Genomic DNA, 18090 nt, shown 5'->3' on the forward strand with positions numbered 1-18090 from the left:
ACAGTGACCATTCCAGCACAGCATGACTAACATAAATCTAAACTACTGAGGGATAACTACATGGATTAATTCCAGTTTTGCTTTTACTTACCGTGCCTGACCATCTTCTGGTCAAGCTCTGAGAAATTGTTTTCAGTTGGCACCTGGCAAAACCCTCCAGGAATCCCAGCACCTCTCTTCTTTTGGTGTACAAACGAGGCACAGACTTCACCTGCTGGCTCCTCCCTGCAGTCTGCTGACAGTTAAAACAAAGAGCACTTTGGGAGAAAATAGTACTGTTTAATTTTTCACAGTGTGAGTTTGTGTTTACTTTTATTTTGCCTGTGAGAAATGCATTTGAAAGAGTTTGACAGCACCAGTAGATGCTTAGTCAATGAGCTGAACTTGTCTGGAAAGGCAACCCGGAGTGGGTATTAGAGCTGCAGAGAGTTATGCTTTCAGTTGATTGCCCCTTGAAGGATTTATGTTTCAGATTACTTGGACAGTCCAGTGATTATGGAGTCAGAAGGCCAATGCCCACTGAGGCGATCAGAGATGAGAAACCATCCATTATCCTTTAGCCTTGGTTTCAGTTTGTGTTTAGTTAGGGACTGAAAAGAGAGTCGGAGTTCAGTGATGGATCCACCAAGCCCATCACGAGTGAGTATAGTCTAATAAGATAATCTAAATACTTCATAATATGGAGAAGCTTGGAATGGAGGAAGAACTATTTCTTGGTGTCCAAAAACTTGGCTTCAAGTTGTGAGTTTTGCCATTTACTAGCTTTGTGACGGACACAAGCCAGCTAACCTCTCTGATCCCTCAGTGCCCTCATCTGTAAAATGGATATTGTAATGGTAGGAAACTTGTGTTTTATATGTTGTAAATTGCTTTGTCAACTGTGAAGTGCTGTCTCAGCGTTATTCTTTGATTTTTGCACTGCCAGGTTCAATAAACGCAGCCTTTACCTGACTTAATGGCACTTTCACCTCAGCTTTCTTTTAGATCCCGCCATAGCCAGTTACTGTGTAAGTATTGATAGATGCCCTAACTGGGCCTTGGAGGGCTCTCTTTCCTCAATAAAAAGCCCCAGGACCTCCTCGATCCAGATGCCTTCTGTGCCACAAGTTGGCCAGCTGACCACAAAGCTGTGAATCTGAGACAGGAAGATGCTGACAGCAGCACAGTACCCTACCCACCTCATCATAAACCAATTATACCTGGAACTTCTGTGCTAAGACAAGCCTTTAACTGAACTTCTCCTGAAAGAGAAGAAAACCCATCTCCTATTGCCTGATGCCTACTGATTTCCTGTGAGGCTCTTCAAAATGCAGTCCTTAGTTCAGCGTCATCTGAGAGCGTGGCTGCTGAATGCAGGCTCTTAGGCCCCATCCCAGACCCATGCAGTCATTTCAACAAGCTCCCAAGTGATTTGTACACACCTTCAAGCTGTATTCTGACTGTCCAACAAGCCAGACTGTCAAGTAGGAGAGACTCCTTGTCTGGATTCTATCAGTAATGAGCTGTGAGACCAGGAGCCACTTGGGCTGGGGTTTGGGTTCTTCATCACATAGGATGAAGGCAGAACTGCATCTGTGGTTTCCTTACAAGGTCTGGGACCCCCTAGGGCCTGAATAGAGGTGTCTCTGAGGCCACTGCAGGGGTAGAGAGGACACGGAGGGGGAGCCCCACGGGGAGGGGCTTCTGCTCTCCCTCCTCTCTTCAGCTGTTCTACTATATCTGGGTTTGGGTTTTTTAAGATACAATTGACATATAACAGTATATTAATTTCAGGTGTACAACATAATGATTCAACATATGTGTATATTACAAAATGATCACCACAATAAGTTTGGTTAACATATATCACCACACATAGTTACAAATTTTTTTTCCTTGTGACGAGAACTTTTAAGATGTACTCTCTTAGCAACTTTCAAATATACAATACAGTATTATTAACTATAGTTACCATGCTGTACATTACATCCCATGACTTATTTATATCATAATTGGAAGTTTGTACCTTTGACCCCCTTCACCCATATCGCCCACCCCCTATTCCCACCCCCCACCTCTGGCAGCCACCAATCTGTTCTCTTACTGTATCTATTTCATATATTAGGTTTCTCATAATTCATTTGAGTAAAGGATTCTGTTGTTTTAAAAAAAAAAAAAAAAATAGAGTTTGGGCCCTCCAGCTCTGAAATCTCCAGCTGATTTCTGTCTGTCTGGTCCAAAAGAAGGGTGGGGCTACTCTTTGGGGGGAAGGAGGTAGCGATACTACCTGGCATCCTAGAGTCTCTGCCCTGAATCAGTTCATCAGTTCAGAAATCATTTATTGATTGCCTGTGTGCCTTGGTGTTGGTGTGTGTAAGGTTTACCTGCAGGCTCTGGATTCCTCCTGCACATGATCCACGTGACTAGCCCAGTGAGCTGAGAGAGGCCCTCCTCCCTTTAGGAACACGGTAGAATACCAGGGTCGTTCCACATAAGCCCTTCTCTTACTGGTTCTACGCAAACTCCTGGGCTCTCTATTAATTCCCCCTCCGCTACTGCCACTCCCTTCGGCCCCTTCTTGAAACATTTATTGAGTACCTACTATGAGCAAGACTCCTTGCTAGTGTCCTCCACATGCAAAGGTGTATATGACTTAGTAGCAGCCCTCAAGGGGACCATGTCTAGACGAAACTCCCTGAATTTAGCCTCTTGTCTAATTAACTGAGGTTTCCTTCTCTGGCCCCAGACCTCTGTCCTTTGTGATCCCTTGTGGGATCCATCATCAGACAGATTTCTGATCATGAGCAAACACCCATGCCTGTGCCTTGGCATATTGGCACCAAGCTGAGAGCTGATACTATGAGGAAGAGGTCAGAAAGCCTGTAGGGTAAAATTAGAATTTAAAGGAGATTGAGTACTCAGCTAGTGAGGTACAGAATAAAATCCAGAAGGAATAAAGGGAATCCTCTGTAAGTGGACATTAGGTTGTTTCTAGTTTTTTGCTATTTTAAACAATGCTGTAACATAACATCTTCCAACATACATCTTTGTGCACATCCGTTATCTCCACTGGATAAATCCCTGTGTATGTAACTGCTGATTCAAAGATTATGTGTATTTTAAGGTCTGGGATACATTTCCCCAAACTTGAATGTGTCTTCATGTGTTTAAAACCAAACCTGTTCTTTTCTCCCAGGCCAGATCTGTTGAGATCTGAAGGTATCCCCAGTGTGGAAGTGGCTCCCACTGCATCCCCTTTGTCCGGAAGTCCCAAAATGTCCACCTCCAGCAGCAAGAGCCGCTATCGGAGCAAACCACGCCACCGCCGCGGGAGTAGCCGAGGCAGCCACAGCGACTTTGCGGCGATCTTAAAAAACCAGCCAGCCCGGGAAAATTCACCCCATCCCACTTACCTGCACCAAGCGCAGTCCGAATACCCTTCTCCCCATCACCGTAGTCCTCTCCAGCAGCAATACCAGCAACCCCCTCCCGCCGCGTCTCAGAGTCACCATCCCAGACTCGACGTGCACGGACAGGACATTGCAACCTGCGCCAACAACCTGAGGTATTTTGGCCCCGCGGCAGCCCTGCGGAGCCCACTCAGCAACCATGCTCAAAGACAGATGCCTGGTTCTAGCCCTGACCTCATCTCCACGGCCGTGGCGGCAGATTGCTGGAGAAGTTCCGAGCCTGACAAGGGCCAGGCAGGCCCCTGGGGCTGTTGTCAGGCTGACCCCTATGACCCCTGCCTCCAGCGCAGGCCAGAACAGCATGGGTCCTTAGACGTCCCCTCTGCCGAGCCCGTGAGGAGGAGCCCCAACCTTTTCAAGCCACCAGCACACAGTCCCCTCTCGGAAAATGCCCAAGGTTCTGAGAAAATGGAAGAGAAGGAATTCAGCGGCTGTGGGTCTGCAGCATCCCTCAACACCTCTCATCACATCACCCCCCCAGCTCTACCTCGAAAAACAAGGCCCCTTCAGAAGGTAAGCTGTGATGACAACCGCGGTGTGTATCACTGCCTTCAAGGAATGTCAGAGCCTGTCATACTCTATGCAGTATAAAACGTACATAAAAAATATGCATTTTGTAAAGGGATGAGACAACAAAAGCATAAATAGCAGTTTATTTACTTTTAATACTTTCCACACTGCTTAAGTGATGGACTAAGGAATACACTTTGGAAACTCCTGAATCAGGGGACTGATTCAAATGTATATAATTTATCAATAGAAAAATAGCCATACGTTAGCGACATGTCATCAGAATAGTTTGGAATCCGCTACTCTAGCCTAGTCCTAAGGGATGTAGCAAGAAGGAAGGCTCCCATTATAAAACATGTTTGGGAAACAGTATTCTCTGTCCCCTCTTGGAGCTTCCTAAGCTCACATTAACAAATCCTGGGCTTTGAGAAATCATGCAATAACCTTGTTTAATCCAGCACTTCCCTCACCTATTTGACCATACTGCCTTTTTAAAATAACATCTATTAATCCCCCATGGAACTAGCTTTCTTCACAGTATCACCTTAATTAATAACCGTCATGATCCAGCCGGTTCTCAGTCACTGAAACCTGTTCCCCTCCTCCTCGCCCACTGGCTGCCTGTGGTTTATTAGCTGGGAGGTGGGCTACCTCTCCTACCTTGTGGTTAAGACCCCAAACTTGGGAGTCAGACCTGAGTTCAAAGCCAGGCTCTTCCACTTATTACCTTTATGAACATCGGTTTCTAATCTATGAAATGGGGCTAATAGTGGACCCTGTCTCATTGGTCGATGTGAAGATTAAATGAGTTAATACATATAAAGCATTTAGAACAGGACCTGGCACGTAGCAACCTTCCAAAAATGTGAGCTCATCTTGCTAATGTGTTAAAAATAACACTGTGTATGAAAAGTATTTAGCACAGAGAAAACACCCACTCAATTCTAACTATTGTTTCATATCATCATCGTTCATCAGAAGTTCAGTTGAAGGAATGAAAATGTCTAAAACGTAAATGAGTATGTTTTGGTCAACTAGACATTTACTAGAAAAGAAGTTGAAGCTGAAGGCCACTGTCTCAGAACTGTATTTCTTCCTCCACATACAGTGCTGCTATTGACTGAGCTTTCCCAGAAATAAATTGTGTTTCAGGTAGTGCAGTGGATTTGGGCTAAGTCAGTTTCTGCTCCTCTGACCCCTAAAGCCAATAACATAATTTTTTGGTAACAATTTTATTGAGATACAATTCACCTACCACACAGTTCTCCCATTTACAGTGTATAACTCAGTCCTTTCTCTCGAGTTGTGCAGCCATCACCACAACTAATTTTAGAATATTTCCATCACCCCAAAAAGAAACACTGCACCCTTTAGCAATCACCCCATTCGCCCATCCCCTCCCAAGTAACATGTATCTTTGAACCATCCTGATGCCATTTTGAGGCATCCATGGGTCTGCAGGCCACGGAACACACCCCTTCTACTTTTGGCCTCACTAAAACCACACTCCCACAAAGCAGCTCAACTTCTCTCTGCTGAGATACACTCCCACGGGTCTTCTAGGGGGAAGTGCTCATCTCCACAGTCAGGATAACTCCATCCCTGTCTTTCCTACTCAAAAAAGCACATCAGAATACAAATGGGTAAAAGTGATGGATTGTCAGAACTGACTTTAAAGGTAAATTATCCTCAATTTTTGGTACAGTTATTTGGACCCACTTACCCACCTCACAAGGGATTGTAGTAATCCCGTGCATTAATGACAGTTGATCTGAAGTGGGGCTGTTCCTATGCCTTGGAAGGGAAATGGAATCTCCCCTCACAGGGAAGATCATGTTCTCAGATGGGACACTTGCCCACCCTTCCAGATCAACCACAGAGCCCTAGCAATGATGAGGCCTCAGATGTCCCAACCAGAGTTCTCTTATCTGTGCCCATGTGCTGACTCAGTCGTGGGCTAAGCACCTACCTTGTATGCAGTCTTGTATTAATGGTGGAGGAGGAATACAGTACAACAAGATGGGGTCTGACCCTAAATAATGTATGTCTTAGTAGTAGAGATGATGTAAGCATGATAACTATAATATTAGTGGAAAGGTGATTGGTACATAAAAGGGGAAAAAGTAGTTGTTGGGCTTTGAAGAACTGAAAGATCACCTCTTATTGGAGTCTCTATATCAGATCCTAGAACCACAAGTGACAATGGTTACAAGAGACCACCCCAAAATCCAAGACCTCTTCTCCGGTTTCCCCTCTTCAAGTTCAGGGCCTTTCATCATGGACACCCAGGGAGAGTTACTAAATGAATGAAGAGATATATGTTTAAAAATGACAACAAGCTACCACTCAATGCCTTTGATGAAAATTAAATCTTTTACAGGGACTGTGTCTGTGTGTGTGTGTGTGTGTGTGTGTGTGTAAGAGAGAGAGAGAGAAAGAGAAATAAGACTCTTTCCTCCTTGTTCTCCTCAGAGTGGAGATGACTCCTCTGAAGAGGAAGAAGGAGAAGTAGATAGTGAAGTTGAATTTCCACGAAGACAGAGGTAAAACCAATAAACACATGTGATTGCCTTCAGTGTAATCAGGGAAAATCCTGAGTTTGCCGTACCTCCGGTTCGATCACAGGCCACTTTCTAACAGCCAGCTTATAGGAACCTACCATTGCCCATTTTGGCAGCTGGCTATGCACAGCAGATCCCAGTTTATCCAAATTCACTAGATAGGAACTGCAAGATGGGGAAAATAAATATGGATTCAAGGTTATAATTGACAATAGAGTGGGCAGTTTATGAGAGATGGCTGTGCTGTTTTATGGGCAATTTTACTGGTTTCTAGTGTACCTCCCTATATGAGTCTGCTCAGGCTGCCATAACAAAACACCACAGACTGGGTGGCTTAAACAATGGAAATTTATTTCTCCCAATTCTGGAGGCTGGGAAGTCCAAGTCCAAGGTTCCTGGTGAGAACTCTCTTCCTGGCTTGCAGACAGCAGCCTTCTTGCTGTGTCCTCACATGGTGGGGGAGAGAGAGAGATCTTCATCTTATAAGGCCACAGTCCTGTCAGATTAGGGCCCCACCCTTATGACCTCATTTAACCTTAATTACCTCTTAAAGACCCTCTCTCCAGATTCAGTCACACTGTAGGTAAGGCTTCAACATAAGAATTTTGGGAGGATGCAATTAAATCCATAGCACTCTCCATGCCTTGGATTTTATACCTCAAATTAAGTATAATTAAATGAGTTGAGTCCTCCTTCAACCCATCCTTAGAAATAGCTTCCTGCCTAGCCAGCAATAATAACTTTGCCTATAGGACTAAAGAAGGACCACACCCCTCATTTCTAGAATTAAGAGCTACCCTTTTGTAGAAATATGGAAGGTAGTTTTCCTCCCAGGAGGCCTTTTCTGCTACTAGGCATTCTGTTTTTGAAGAGGAAGGCTTTAAGAATCCCCCAGGAAGGTTTGTGTACCTACCCAGAACCAGGAATTTCCTAAAACCAAGGGACTTCCAGTACTTTGGTAAATTGTATTCTGGGTCCCTATGCTGTACACAAAATTGAAATCTGTTCTCATCCCCTGAGCTGTTCCTACCACATTGCCGTTGCTATCTTGTTGTTTCCTTGGACGCTGTGTTTTCTCCTATGCAGTGAGATTGAGCCCAAATAAAATGTCTTTTCATCCTCTGACCTCATTCTACAGGCATCACAATTATGTTACTTCCAGCTTTTGTTCCTATGACCACCATTAACTCAGCCCACCTGATGGCTTCCCACCTTTCTTTCTTGCTATGATGAAAAATTTTGGTTTTACCTCACGGTTTTGCTTTTAATATTATAACATTCTTCTCCCTGTCTCCCTTCTGCATTAGCAGACTTTCTTTCTTTCTTTCTCTCTCTCTCTTTCTTTCTTTCTTTCTTCGTTGGACCTTCATTGCTGCACGCGGGCTTTCTCTAGTTGCGGTGCACAGGCTTCTCATTGCAGTGGCTTGTTGCGGAGCACAGGCTCTAGGTGCACGGACTCAGTAGTTGTGGCTCGCGGGCTCTAGAGTGCAGGCTCAGTAGCTGTGGTGCACAGGCTTAGTTGCTCCGCGGCATGTGGGATCTTCCCAGACCAGGACTAGAACCCATGTCCCCTGCATTGGCAGGCAGATTCTCAACCACTGCACCACCAGGGAAGCCCCTGGATTACCAGCCTTGAGAAGGTGTGAGTCCAACCTTAACTTCCGTTTCCCACATGGGCTTCCTCCATCTGGTCTCTTTTCATGTGTCCTTGATGTCACCCCCGCCCCCAGCCCATCACCTGGCCTGCCCATCAACCAAACTCAGATCATATGCCATCAAAATCGCTTTGTACTAAGAAATACAGAAAGATCAGACAATGACAGAGGGAAAGGGAAGTCTTCTTTTTTCTTATTTGTTTTGTTTGTTAAGTCAGCGTAAGCTAACAGTATTCTTATTTACTAGGCTTCTTGCAAACAATGGAAAAGAAATGAGGAACTTTTGTAAATCCCCTCCCCCCACCCCGGAAGCTTTGCCTCATCAGAGCTAAACCCAGACGTTACCTGGAATGAGCCAGCAACTGGCTGGGCAGTGCCCACAGCTGCAGAATGAATGTTCCTTCCAAGCACATTTCTGTTGGGGGTCGGCCTTCCGGGCTGCTCTGCCCCATGAGAAACGCCCCACCATGCCCAGGCAGGTAGAGAAGGACATGGCGGCACGTGAGTAGACCTGGCCCGAGCCCAGCTCTGCTGTGTGGCCTTGAACAAGTCACTTCCCTTCTCTGCCTCCAGTTTTCTGCTCTGGGAGAGGAGTCAGACCAGAGACTCTCCAAAGTCTCTTTCACCCTTGAGAACCTAGGTGGTTGATTCTCTGTGTGTAAGAAGCATACTCTCAATGTGAACATTTCCATACCACACAGGTGTACACAGTGTCACTAGACCAGCTGATTTTCTCAAAGACCAACGGTAGCCATCAGTTTTGGAGCGTTGTGTGGAGCCACGTAAACATATAAAACAAACAAAGCTCAGATTTCTCTCTCTGTTGCTTTAAAGAGTTCCTACCTTTTGGGATTTGACTGTCCCTCAGGGGCAGGAAAAAAAACTAGATCACCTCCCACCAAGGCTGCGACTGACAGACAAGGAAAGGAAAGTAAGGACTTCCCTGGCGATCCAGTGGTTAAGATTCCACGCTTCCACTGCAGGGGGCGTGGGTTCGATCCCTGATCAGGGAACTAAGATCCCGGGGCATGCCATAAAAAAAAAAAAAAAAAAAAAAAGGAAAGTAGCCGTTCCCGGGACTAAGTTCCTCTGGTTCTTTGTGGTTCTAGGCCCCATCGCTGTATCAGCAGCTGCCAGTCGTATTCAACCTTTAGCTCTGAGAATTTCTCTGTGTCTGACGGAGAGGAAGGAAATACCAGTGACCACTCAAACAGCCCTGATGAGTTAGCGGATAAACTCGAAGACCGCCTGGCAGAGAAGCTAGATGACCTGCTGTCCCAGACGCCGGAGATCCCCATTGAGATATCCTCGCATTCAGACGGGCTGTCTGACAAGGAGTGTGCTGTGCGCCGTGTGAAGACGCAGATGTCTCTGGGCAAGCTGTGTACGGAGGACCGTAGCTATGAGGTGGGGGCTTCTCCTCCCTTCTCCTCTCATCACTCTTCCCTTCCTGGAGCTCTTTGGGTTAGAACATGCTCAAGTCCCTAGGGCCTTTACAATCATCGTCTAGTATATAAGATAAAACAACTGCCTCCATGAAGTAAGGAGAAGTACAGAGATAACAGAGCCCCCCAAAATGGGGGCAGTTCTCCCAAAGGAAGCACAAACACAGAACTGCTCAGGAACCCTTCATTCCAAGATTTCACTCAAGCATCACTTCCGACCCCATCTCCCAACCTGGTTAAGGGTGTGAGCCTCCCTCCTCTGTGTCCCCACCAGCCCCTACATGCTATCAGAGCACATGTAACACTTTAGTTCACAGACAGTACTGCCTCCTGAGAGGCACGATAGCATAGTGGTTGGAAGTGTAGACCCTGAAATCTGACTGCCTAGATGCAAATCTCAGCCTTTCCACTAACTCACTGTGTGACGTTGGGTAAGCCACTTAACCTCGATGTAGGTCAGTTCCCTTATCTGTAAAATGGGTATGATAACAGCCTCTATTTCATAGGGCTGTTGTGAGGATTGAGTGGATTAATAGATGTTAAAGCACTTACATCAGTGCCTGGAACGTAGTAAACAATATATGTAGGGCTTTGGGGGCACTGTTATCACTATCATCACCTTCGTCATAATTGCCATCGTCATCTTTATATGTCTTCTTTCTCCGTAAACCCCACAAGGACAGGACCTGGTCTCCTGTATCTTAGCCAGCAACCCAGCACAGCGCCTGTCACATGAGAGGCGCTCAAAATATGTTTACTGAGTGATTGCAGAAAGGAATTAAGGTCTTATGTTGTCTTGACTTTGCAGAATCCTATGCAGTTTGAAGAATCGGACTGTGACTCTTCAGATGGGGAGCGTTCTGATGCCACAGTTAGGACCAATAAACACTACAGCTCTGCTACTTGGTAATGAAAGAATACCCACCCTGAAGATCTCATGACTATACTGGCATTTCACATCCATCCCACCCCCAGACTCTTCCCACTCTCTCCCTGCTTTTTCATCTGGGAAGAGAGCTGCCCCATCTTTCTTACCCCTAGACATGAGCTGCAATAACAGGAACATGAGACTTCACAAATCTCTGGAAAAAAATATCCAAATGAAATTAAGTCTCACTGAACATTTCAATCAAGAATGGCAGGGATCTATTTTATTGAATATTCTAGCTACTGTAACACTGATATTTATTTTTGTTTGACATTTTAACACTTTGTACTGTAAAGAGTGAACTATATATGATAGAGAGAAAGACAATAATTTCTTGCAAAAAAAAGAGAGAGAGAGAGAAAGAAAGGAGGAAAGAACAGAAGTGGAATTCAGGAGCAACATCCTTGGGAATCTGTGGAGCCAGGAGGTATTACTGCTGCTTGAACAGGGGACCAGTTCCTCTGGCCATAAGTGACTGAAGAAGAGCCAGAGCAAGACATACTGAACATTTTAGAAAACAAAAACAGCAAAAGAAAAGCAATTCCAGGTAATCTGTGAACAGACCACATTAAATCCACCCAGCCTGTCCAGATGGGTGATGGAAAGACCTAGACAATTTTGGAGACCAGAGACTTGCACCCAAGGCCTTTGAGGGCATGTGCTTCCTCTAGGAGGAAAAAGAAAACTGCGCGTGTCAAAGCTGATCTCATTTTTAAAATGCTGAGCAGCGTTGGTAGTGAGACTTACAGACAGTGTCCAACCTTGTCCTTGACAAATTTTCTGCTTTTTATGCGTCAGTGTCACTACCTTGGCAAATGCATTACCTTGACCAATGTGTTGATTTTTCAGACTCAAGTGCCAGTTTCCTGTAGCCTATTTCCTTTCCACCTGTTGGCTGCTTCTTTTAGGGAAAAAGGGGGCAGGGGAGGGAAAGCCTGAGGAGGAGAGAAGGAGAAGACAAAAAGAGAATGTCCAACAGTGTTGGAAAAGCAAATGTGGAATTTGTAAAAGGACATTTTCAGAATGTCTCAGTTCACCTACGTGCAGAAGATGGGATCACCCCTCCCTGGAACCAGGTTGCTTGTCTACTAGAGTTTTATTGATGTAAACAGAACAGTCCTTGAAGACAGCTAGGAGGTGTGTCAGTCTGCCCGATGTCCAATCCCAAACCATCCCCCATGTTTTTATTTGTTAACTCATTCTATCCCAGAAGCTGTAGTGACTGGCTACCACTATCAGAATAAAGGCAAAATAAGCAACTTGCAAAGGGCAACCCCTCCCCTATCACGATAGCATTTTTGTTAAATGCTACTTGTAACATGTATTTGGATCAATGTAGTTTTGAATAATTGGATTTGGAAATTCGGAGAAAGAACAACTGATGCTAAGCAGAGATTGGAAAAATATTGTCCAAGGCATGAGGTCCTTCCTGTCTCTAGGGTCATGGGCTCTGAGAAACATCCCAAGGTACCTCATGGTGCCTTGGCTTTAAGGAAATTTTTATCTAGAATTTTATATAAAAACAGATGTTGGCCTAGTTCCTGTCTCTGTCTCCAAAATCAGTTACTGCCAAACAACCTCGAAGCTCAAGACCTGGAGAGGGTGGCTAGACGCTCTGATATTGCATCGGACTGGACTTCAGGAAAGACTTACATACACAGGTATTAAACCATTTCCAGTGCAGATGAAAACATCACCCTCCTCTGGGTGTCACTGATTGCATCGGCCAAAAAGGAAAAGCAGGAGGGAATTTAGAGCAGTTCCTTTTGCTTGTTTGATCCCTCCATTTGTTTACACTTTATGTTGAGACATTGATTTAAAATTTAGTGTCTGTAATTTATAGCTCTTAGGTAGGCTGAAGGAAAATATTTAACTTATACAGAGAGCAGTATTGTTTCATTAAATTATTCCATTTTGTATAAATTCTGTAGCTGGACTACATGAAAGATCTTAAGTTATGGTATTATTATCATTGTTATTTTATTTTATAATTATCTTTCTCATTTTCTGTCGATCAGAAGGTGTGGTTTATGGTGTAGCACAATGATTGTGTTTATTGCTAACCATGAATTATTATGGATTTTTATGAAGGAATGAAAATGGAACTGCCATTTGGGAGCTCCCTGGTATTTGTCTTAGCTGTATTCCCTCATTTTCTGTGTACAACAACAATCATCTGAGGATGCGTGTACCGCCCTGAGGTCCAGTGGATACGTTGTGATTTTGACTTGATCGCAAAAGCTCCTAGGTGGGCATCAGATGACTGAGTGGTGGACAAAGAGTTCAAAAGCTGTACATTTTCTCGAGTTTCTTAAGAAATAAAATCATGGGACTACATTAGAAGCACAAAGAGAATTATTTAATGCCCTGAGAGGAACAGGCCTACAGGGAATCTGCATGGGGCCTGTGGGGTAGATAGTTTCAAGAACTGGCAGCATAGTTTGTAATCTCCTTCCTACTAAATCCCATAAAACCAACATTTTTCTCCTAGTTGGGAGACTATAAAAAGGAAATAAATAGATGGCATGACAAAAAAAATGCCTAACTGTGATGTCATCCGATAGCAAGACAAGAGAAATTCTAGAATGAGGCTTAGTCTCTTAGTCACAGAGCTGGAAAAGTACCTGAAAACCCATATTTTTCATCCTCTGACTTCAGACCATACCATACTGTGAATCTCTCTGGTTCATTACTTCTGAGAACAGAGAGGCTACAACTCTGTGTCCTCTTTATTTATTTATTTTTTTTGATGTGGACCATTTTTAAAGTCTTTATTGAATTTGTTACAATATTGCTTCTGTTCTATGTTTTGGTTTTTTGGCCGCGAGGCATGTGGGATCTTAGCTCCCCAACCAGGGATCAAACCTGCATCCCCTGCATTAGAAGGTGAAGTCTTAACCACTGGACCGCCAGGGAAGTCCCTCTGTGTCCTCTTTCTGTCCAACATAAAACACTGACCCTTCAGCGTGTCCAGGTCTTGCCCACCTGTCATGGCCAAAGAGGAACATGAAGGTTAACGTGTCTTACCCCTTTCAGTGATGGTCTTCCTGGAAAACCCACCCCAATACCTCATAATTTTGATAACTTTTTTGAATTCCCATCTTGACTGTCTGTCATGGTAATGCCATATACCTGTCTGGATTGACTGTTATGAGCAAGTTAGCATAGCAGACAGTATTGAATCTTCAAGTCATTCACTCTATTGTCAAGAGTTGAATAGGGCTTCCCTGGTGGCGCAGTGGTTGACAGTCCGCCTGCCAATGCAGGGGACACAGGTTCGAGCCCTGGTCCGGGAAGATCCCACATGTCGTGGAGCAACTAAGCCCGTGCGCCACAACTACTGAGCCTGCGCTCCAGAGCCCCCGAGCCACAGCTACTGAGCCCATGAGCCGCAACTACTGAAGCCCGCACGCCTAGAGCCTGAGCTCCACAACAAGAGAAGACACCGCAATGAGAAGCCCACGCACCACAATGAAGAGTAGCCCCCGCTCGCCGCAACTAGAGAAAGCCTGCACGCAGCAACGAAGACCCATCGCAGCCAAAAATAAATAAATATATTTATTTATTTTAAAAAAAAAAAGTTGAATAAAGTTCCACGTTGAACATTTTACTTATTTTTTAGTAGAAGTGACTAGAGGCTTCAGAGAACAGTGTCTTTAGTCTAGGTTAAAAGAGAAATGCCTTCTCTATCCCAGGCTACCCTTCACTGCCTGCCTTGAAATAACCAGCACTATTTTGAATTAGTGTGTGTTTCTTTGAGAACAACTCCACAGTCATCTGAAGAGTGGAACGAAGAGCTCGGGGAATTTAAGAGCTAATTCTTCAGTCTGACAACTGGGTGGCAGTGCTTTAAGGAAACTCACAGGACTATGATTTCAAGCTTCATTGTTGATCAAAAGTTTAACCCCCTTGAAGTGAATTCCACATTCATTTAGCATCTGGTTTTGACTGACTGCAAGATAATGAGTTTTTATTTGTTTTGCAGATGGGCATTTGGTTCTGATTCCCATCTATTTCTAGATCATGTCCTCTGAATAACAATGCCTCTTAAAATTGCTTGGCAGAGGGACTGAGAAGCCTGCATCCTCCTTTGAAGTTATAATAGACCTTACCACCACTAAAGTTTGGACCTGTTGGCGAGATTGTGGGGAGCACCTACCCAGGGAGGTGAAGGTGTTAACTGTGTTGTATGATGGTTTGGTATGACCAGCTTGAAGTTCACATATTTTAAAACTTTAGTATCAACAAATCCATCCTTCTAGAATTAAGGATATTTTAGTAGGATTTAATAAATACACTGGACTTCCACTTCAGGGCCTCATTGTACTAAATTTTCCTCTTACCCTAAGTAATAATATATTTGATGGTTTGGGGTTTTCCTGGTACCAACCCAATTTTAAATGCCCTGTCCCACTGTGGAGCATTGACGTTTTTCCAGTGTGAATGCATTCTTATCGATCAAAAGATTTGCCCTTTTTTTCCACGCCCTTTTGTCTCAATCCGCCCCCCTTCCTTAAAATGTTTCTACTCGAACTTCCTGTGACTGAGTTCTACAAATTCCAAGGAATTCCTGCCCTGCTCTGCAGTATAGTGTGCTATGTTGTATTTTGTTTTTCTACCAAGCCAGAAACCAAAATACCACCTCATACCACGATCTACCATCTCCACCCTCGATACCCAAGACCGTGTTATTTATTGATCACCATATTCTTTCCTACTGAGCCTGGACATGGCCTCAGAACCTCTCACAGCACAGCATTTGGAGCCATAATTAGCACTTGATTGGAATTGGTGTGCAAGAGGACATCTGTTTGCTGTCCCAGCTCTAACCTCATAATTAATTTCCTAAGGTGGTTTGAGATCTTGAGTTAGCCCTGATGGGAGAATGACAGGATATACCAGTGTACTCCTTATAGATCCCACCCTACGGCTATCAGGGGGCAGCACCAATGACAGGAGAAAGGCCACGTGCCTCCACCCACTGCCCTTTTGGAGTACGATTCCAATTGTATATTGAATTCCAAAATGTCTCTTCATTTACATCATTTCATTGTTAAATGAGCATGTTCCTCCACCACCTTCTATAAACAGAAAGTTAATACAAGTCCCAGTTAATTGCTTCTTCCTTAGACTCTATGAGACTGATGTACCAAAACAACGTGACATTCTTTTCAAGACTTTGACTTGTACTGTCAGTATGAATTTAGTGCCTTTCTAGGCAGCAAGATTTTTCTTCATTGCTGATTTCATAGAATAAATGACCTAATATACTCACATCACCAATGTTAGCAGCCTCACAGACTAGCACATAAGAATCACATTAGTCTGCTTGTTTGCATGTTACAGCCAATACTGCAAGCACCTATTCAAACTGGAATGAACTAGACTGCCAAGTGAAGGACCCCTGTGGAACCTGGAACACTTCTCAGGGACAGGTGGCAGAAGAGGGGAGCTCTGAAATCACTGTTCTGAGAAATAGGGTAACCCCAAAAGGGTTGGGTTAAGGCTTTTGTTAACTGTCAACGTAACCAGAGCATGCTGGCAGGATTTCACACAGAGCCAAGCCCCCAAGCAGACGGTAAGGCCACTGTAAGGAACTTCCGGCCAAATCCCAGGCCTACTCTCTAGAGCCACTTCACAGCACTCAGGGGCACACTGGCTCCTGGCCCCAGGCTGCTGCCCAGTGACCAGGCAGACAGGGTCCTCCCGTGGTTGCAGGCCAGAGGGAACCCCACCAGAAGGCGCAGGCTAACAGGAAGATGCCCCTTATTGACCGCATCGCCCGGGTAGCTCACTACCTCGAGCGACCATTTCTCAGAGTCTGGAAGTGGGACGACCCACTTTGATTCTTGATTGCAATAATTTGAGTTCCTTTCAATTTGGAGCAAATTAACTTTTTTGTAGTCAAGTCTCAGAATGATCTCCCTCATCTGTGTCCTCTGAGGTCTCCGGTACTGTTAGCTCCCCTGCTCCCTGTGTGGGTTCTGACGCCGGCGCCCTCTTTGTATTGAACAATTGTACAGCGATGGGAACAAGAGCGACTATCAAAGCAAACAAATGCATGGAATTAAACAAAAAGTGTACTTCACTGTTTTCTGTCCTGTCTTTTCCTTATAGGTACTGTTTGTGTCCCGAGAGCTGCCTTCACAAGTCTCAGTATTTGTCAGAACTTACGGGAAAGGAAGACTGGGTTTCCCGCAGCCAGGAAAGACATGACTGGGTTTCCCGCAGCCAGGAAAAATAGGTGATGGGAAAAGCTGGTTTCTGGGGCTCTTTCGTCAGACACATCCACAGAAGAAAGAGATAACCATGATTTTCTTTTGTTATCATCTCTTCATGATTATTCTGTCATATCCTAGACAGGCACTCTTCTTCTTCCCTATGACTTTCCTGCTGCCTATCTTACAGCTACTTCTGTGGTATTAGTACCCTACTATAAAGTATGCATAAGAGGGAAAAGGCAAAAATGAAAATCTGGCTTCCAGTATATACAACTGGTAAGAAGCTTGAGAGCAGAAGGCTAAGACACCACTTTGGATTGTCTGATTTTCAGCCAATCCTGATTCCCACTGGCAATGGGAATTGAAAGTTAGCAACATGTATAAACACACACCACACAGAATATTTATATCCATTTATTTGGGAAATTGCTTTGCCTGTAAACTCACAACTGATAAGGCACATTGTTGCAAAATCACGGGGGAGATGGGAGAGAGACAAATCCAAGGATCTGGATAAAGGGCAATGGGCCATACTTTCAATAGTGTAGAGAGCTTCCTTGTGTCTCCCCTTCCCTCCTCCTACTTCAGAACACAAAGAGCCACGGATTTCCAAGTCCAGTTGGCATCCTCCTTACTCCCACTCTTGTTATCAAGCTTCTTTTAAAGCAACACATCCTTAAAAATGAAGTCCTTGTTGTGTTTTTTGGATTATACCATGTCCAAAAAACACTGCTTGGAAATTCATTCTTTGTACTAAACAGAAGTATTCCCAAGAATTCATGTAGAACAACTGGTCTACATTAAAGCCTTGGCAAGATTCTTGGCCAAGCCAAATCAAAAACCCAACAGATGGTGCCCAGGGACAACAGTTCTGATAAGAAATGATGAGTTACTCCTGTAGGGTACAGGATCCCAGAGCTGGTCATTTTAGGTGCCAAGGCCCTTCTGTCCTTGGAAGCATGAACCCAGGTCTGTGCCAATTCAATACTGCAGCCACAGGAAGCCATGACAGCTACAGATCATTAAAATAGAACACAACAAATTAATCCAAAACCAAATTTTCCCCTTAATTCCCTTGAATTAAAAGATAAAATAGAGTTATCCCTCAGTTATTCTCAGGAAATGACAAAATGAAAAAAAGCATTCAGAGGGTATACTGGGTGATATTGGAGTGTATTGAATCCATTGTCCCAGCAAGACAGAGGAGGGATTCCCACACAGAAAGGACAGACTAGAAAATGTACTGACAGTCATTTGGTTCAAGTGAGTCAAGGGTTCTGCCCATCCAGATGGGTAAGAACTTCTCCAGAATATATTCATA

The 18090-nt window shown here is 44.3% G+C and overlaps 1 protein-coding gene across 4 annotated transcripts in view; it reads left to right on the top strand.

The window, feature by feature from the left end:
• Window positions 1–16741, top strand: part of MAP3K13 (mitogen-activated protein kinase kinase kinase 13) — a 171393-nt gene extending 154652 nt beyond the window's left edge. For 3 of the 4 annotated variants that reach the window (XM_036850216.1, XM_036850219.1, XM_036850220.1), the window contains 4 exons: window positions 3176–3962; window positions 6432–6502; window positions 9285–9582; window positions 10429–13299. In XM_036850216.1, the coding sequence (XP_036706111.1) occupies window positions 3176–3962; window positions 6432–6502; window positions 9285–9582; window positions 10429–10530 (1258 nt within the window). In that variant the 3' untranslated portion in view covers window positions 10531–13299. Of the gene's footprint in view, window positions 1–3175; window positions 3963–6431; window positions 6503–9284; window positions 9583–10428; window positions 13300–16665 lie in introns of those variants that run through there. The other variant, XR_005019679.1, reaches the window with a different exon arrangement.
• The last annotated feature ends 1349 nt before the right edge of the window (window positions 16742–18090 follow it).

Source organism: Balaenoptera musculus, chromosome 4 (genome assembly GCF_009873245.2).
Source record: "Balaenoptera musculus isolate JJ_BM4_2016_0621 chromosome 4, mBalMus1.pri.v3, whole genome shotgun sequence".
NCBI classification, from domain to species: Eukaryota; Metazoa; Chordata; class Mammalia; order Artiodactyla; family Balaenopteridae; genus Balaenoptera; species Balaenoptera musculus.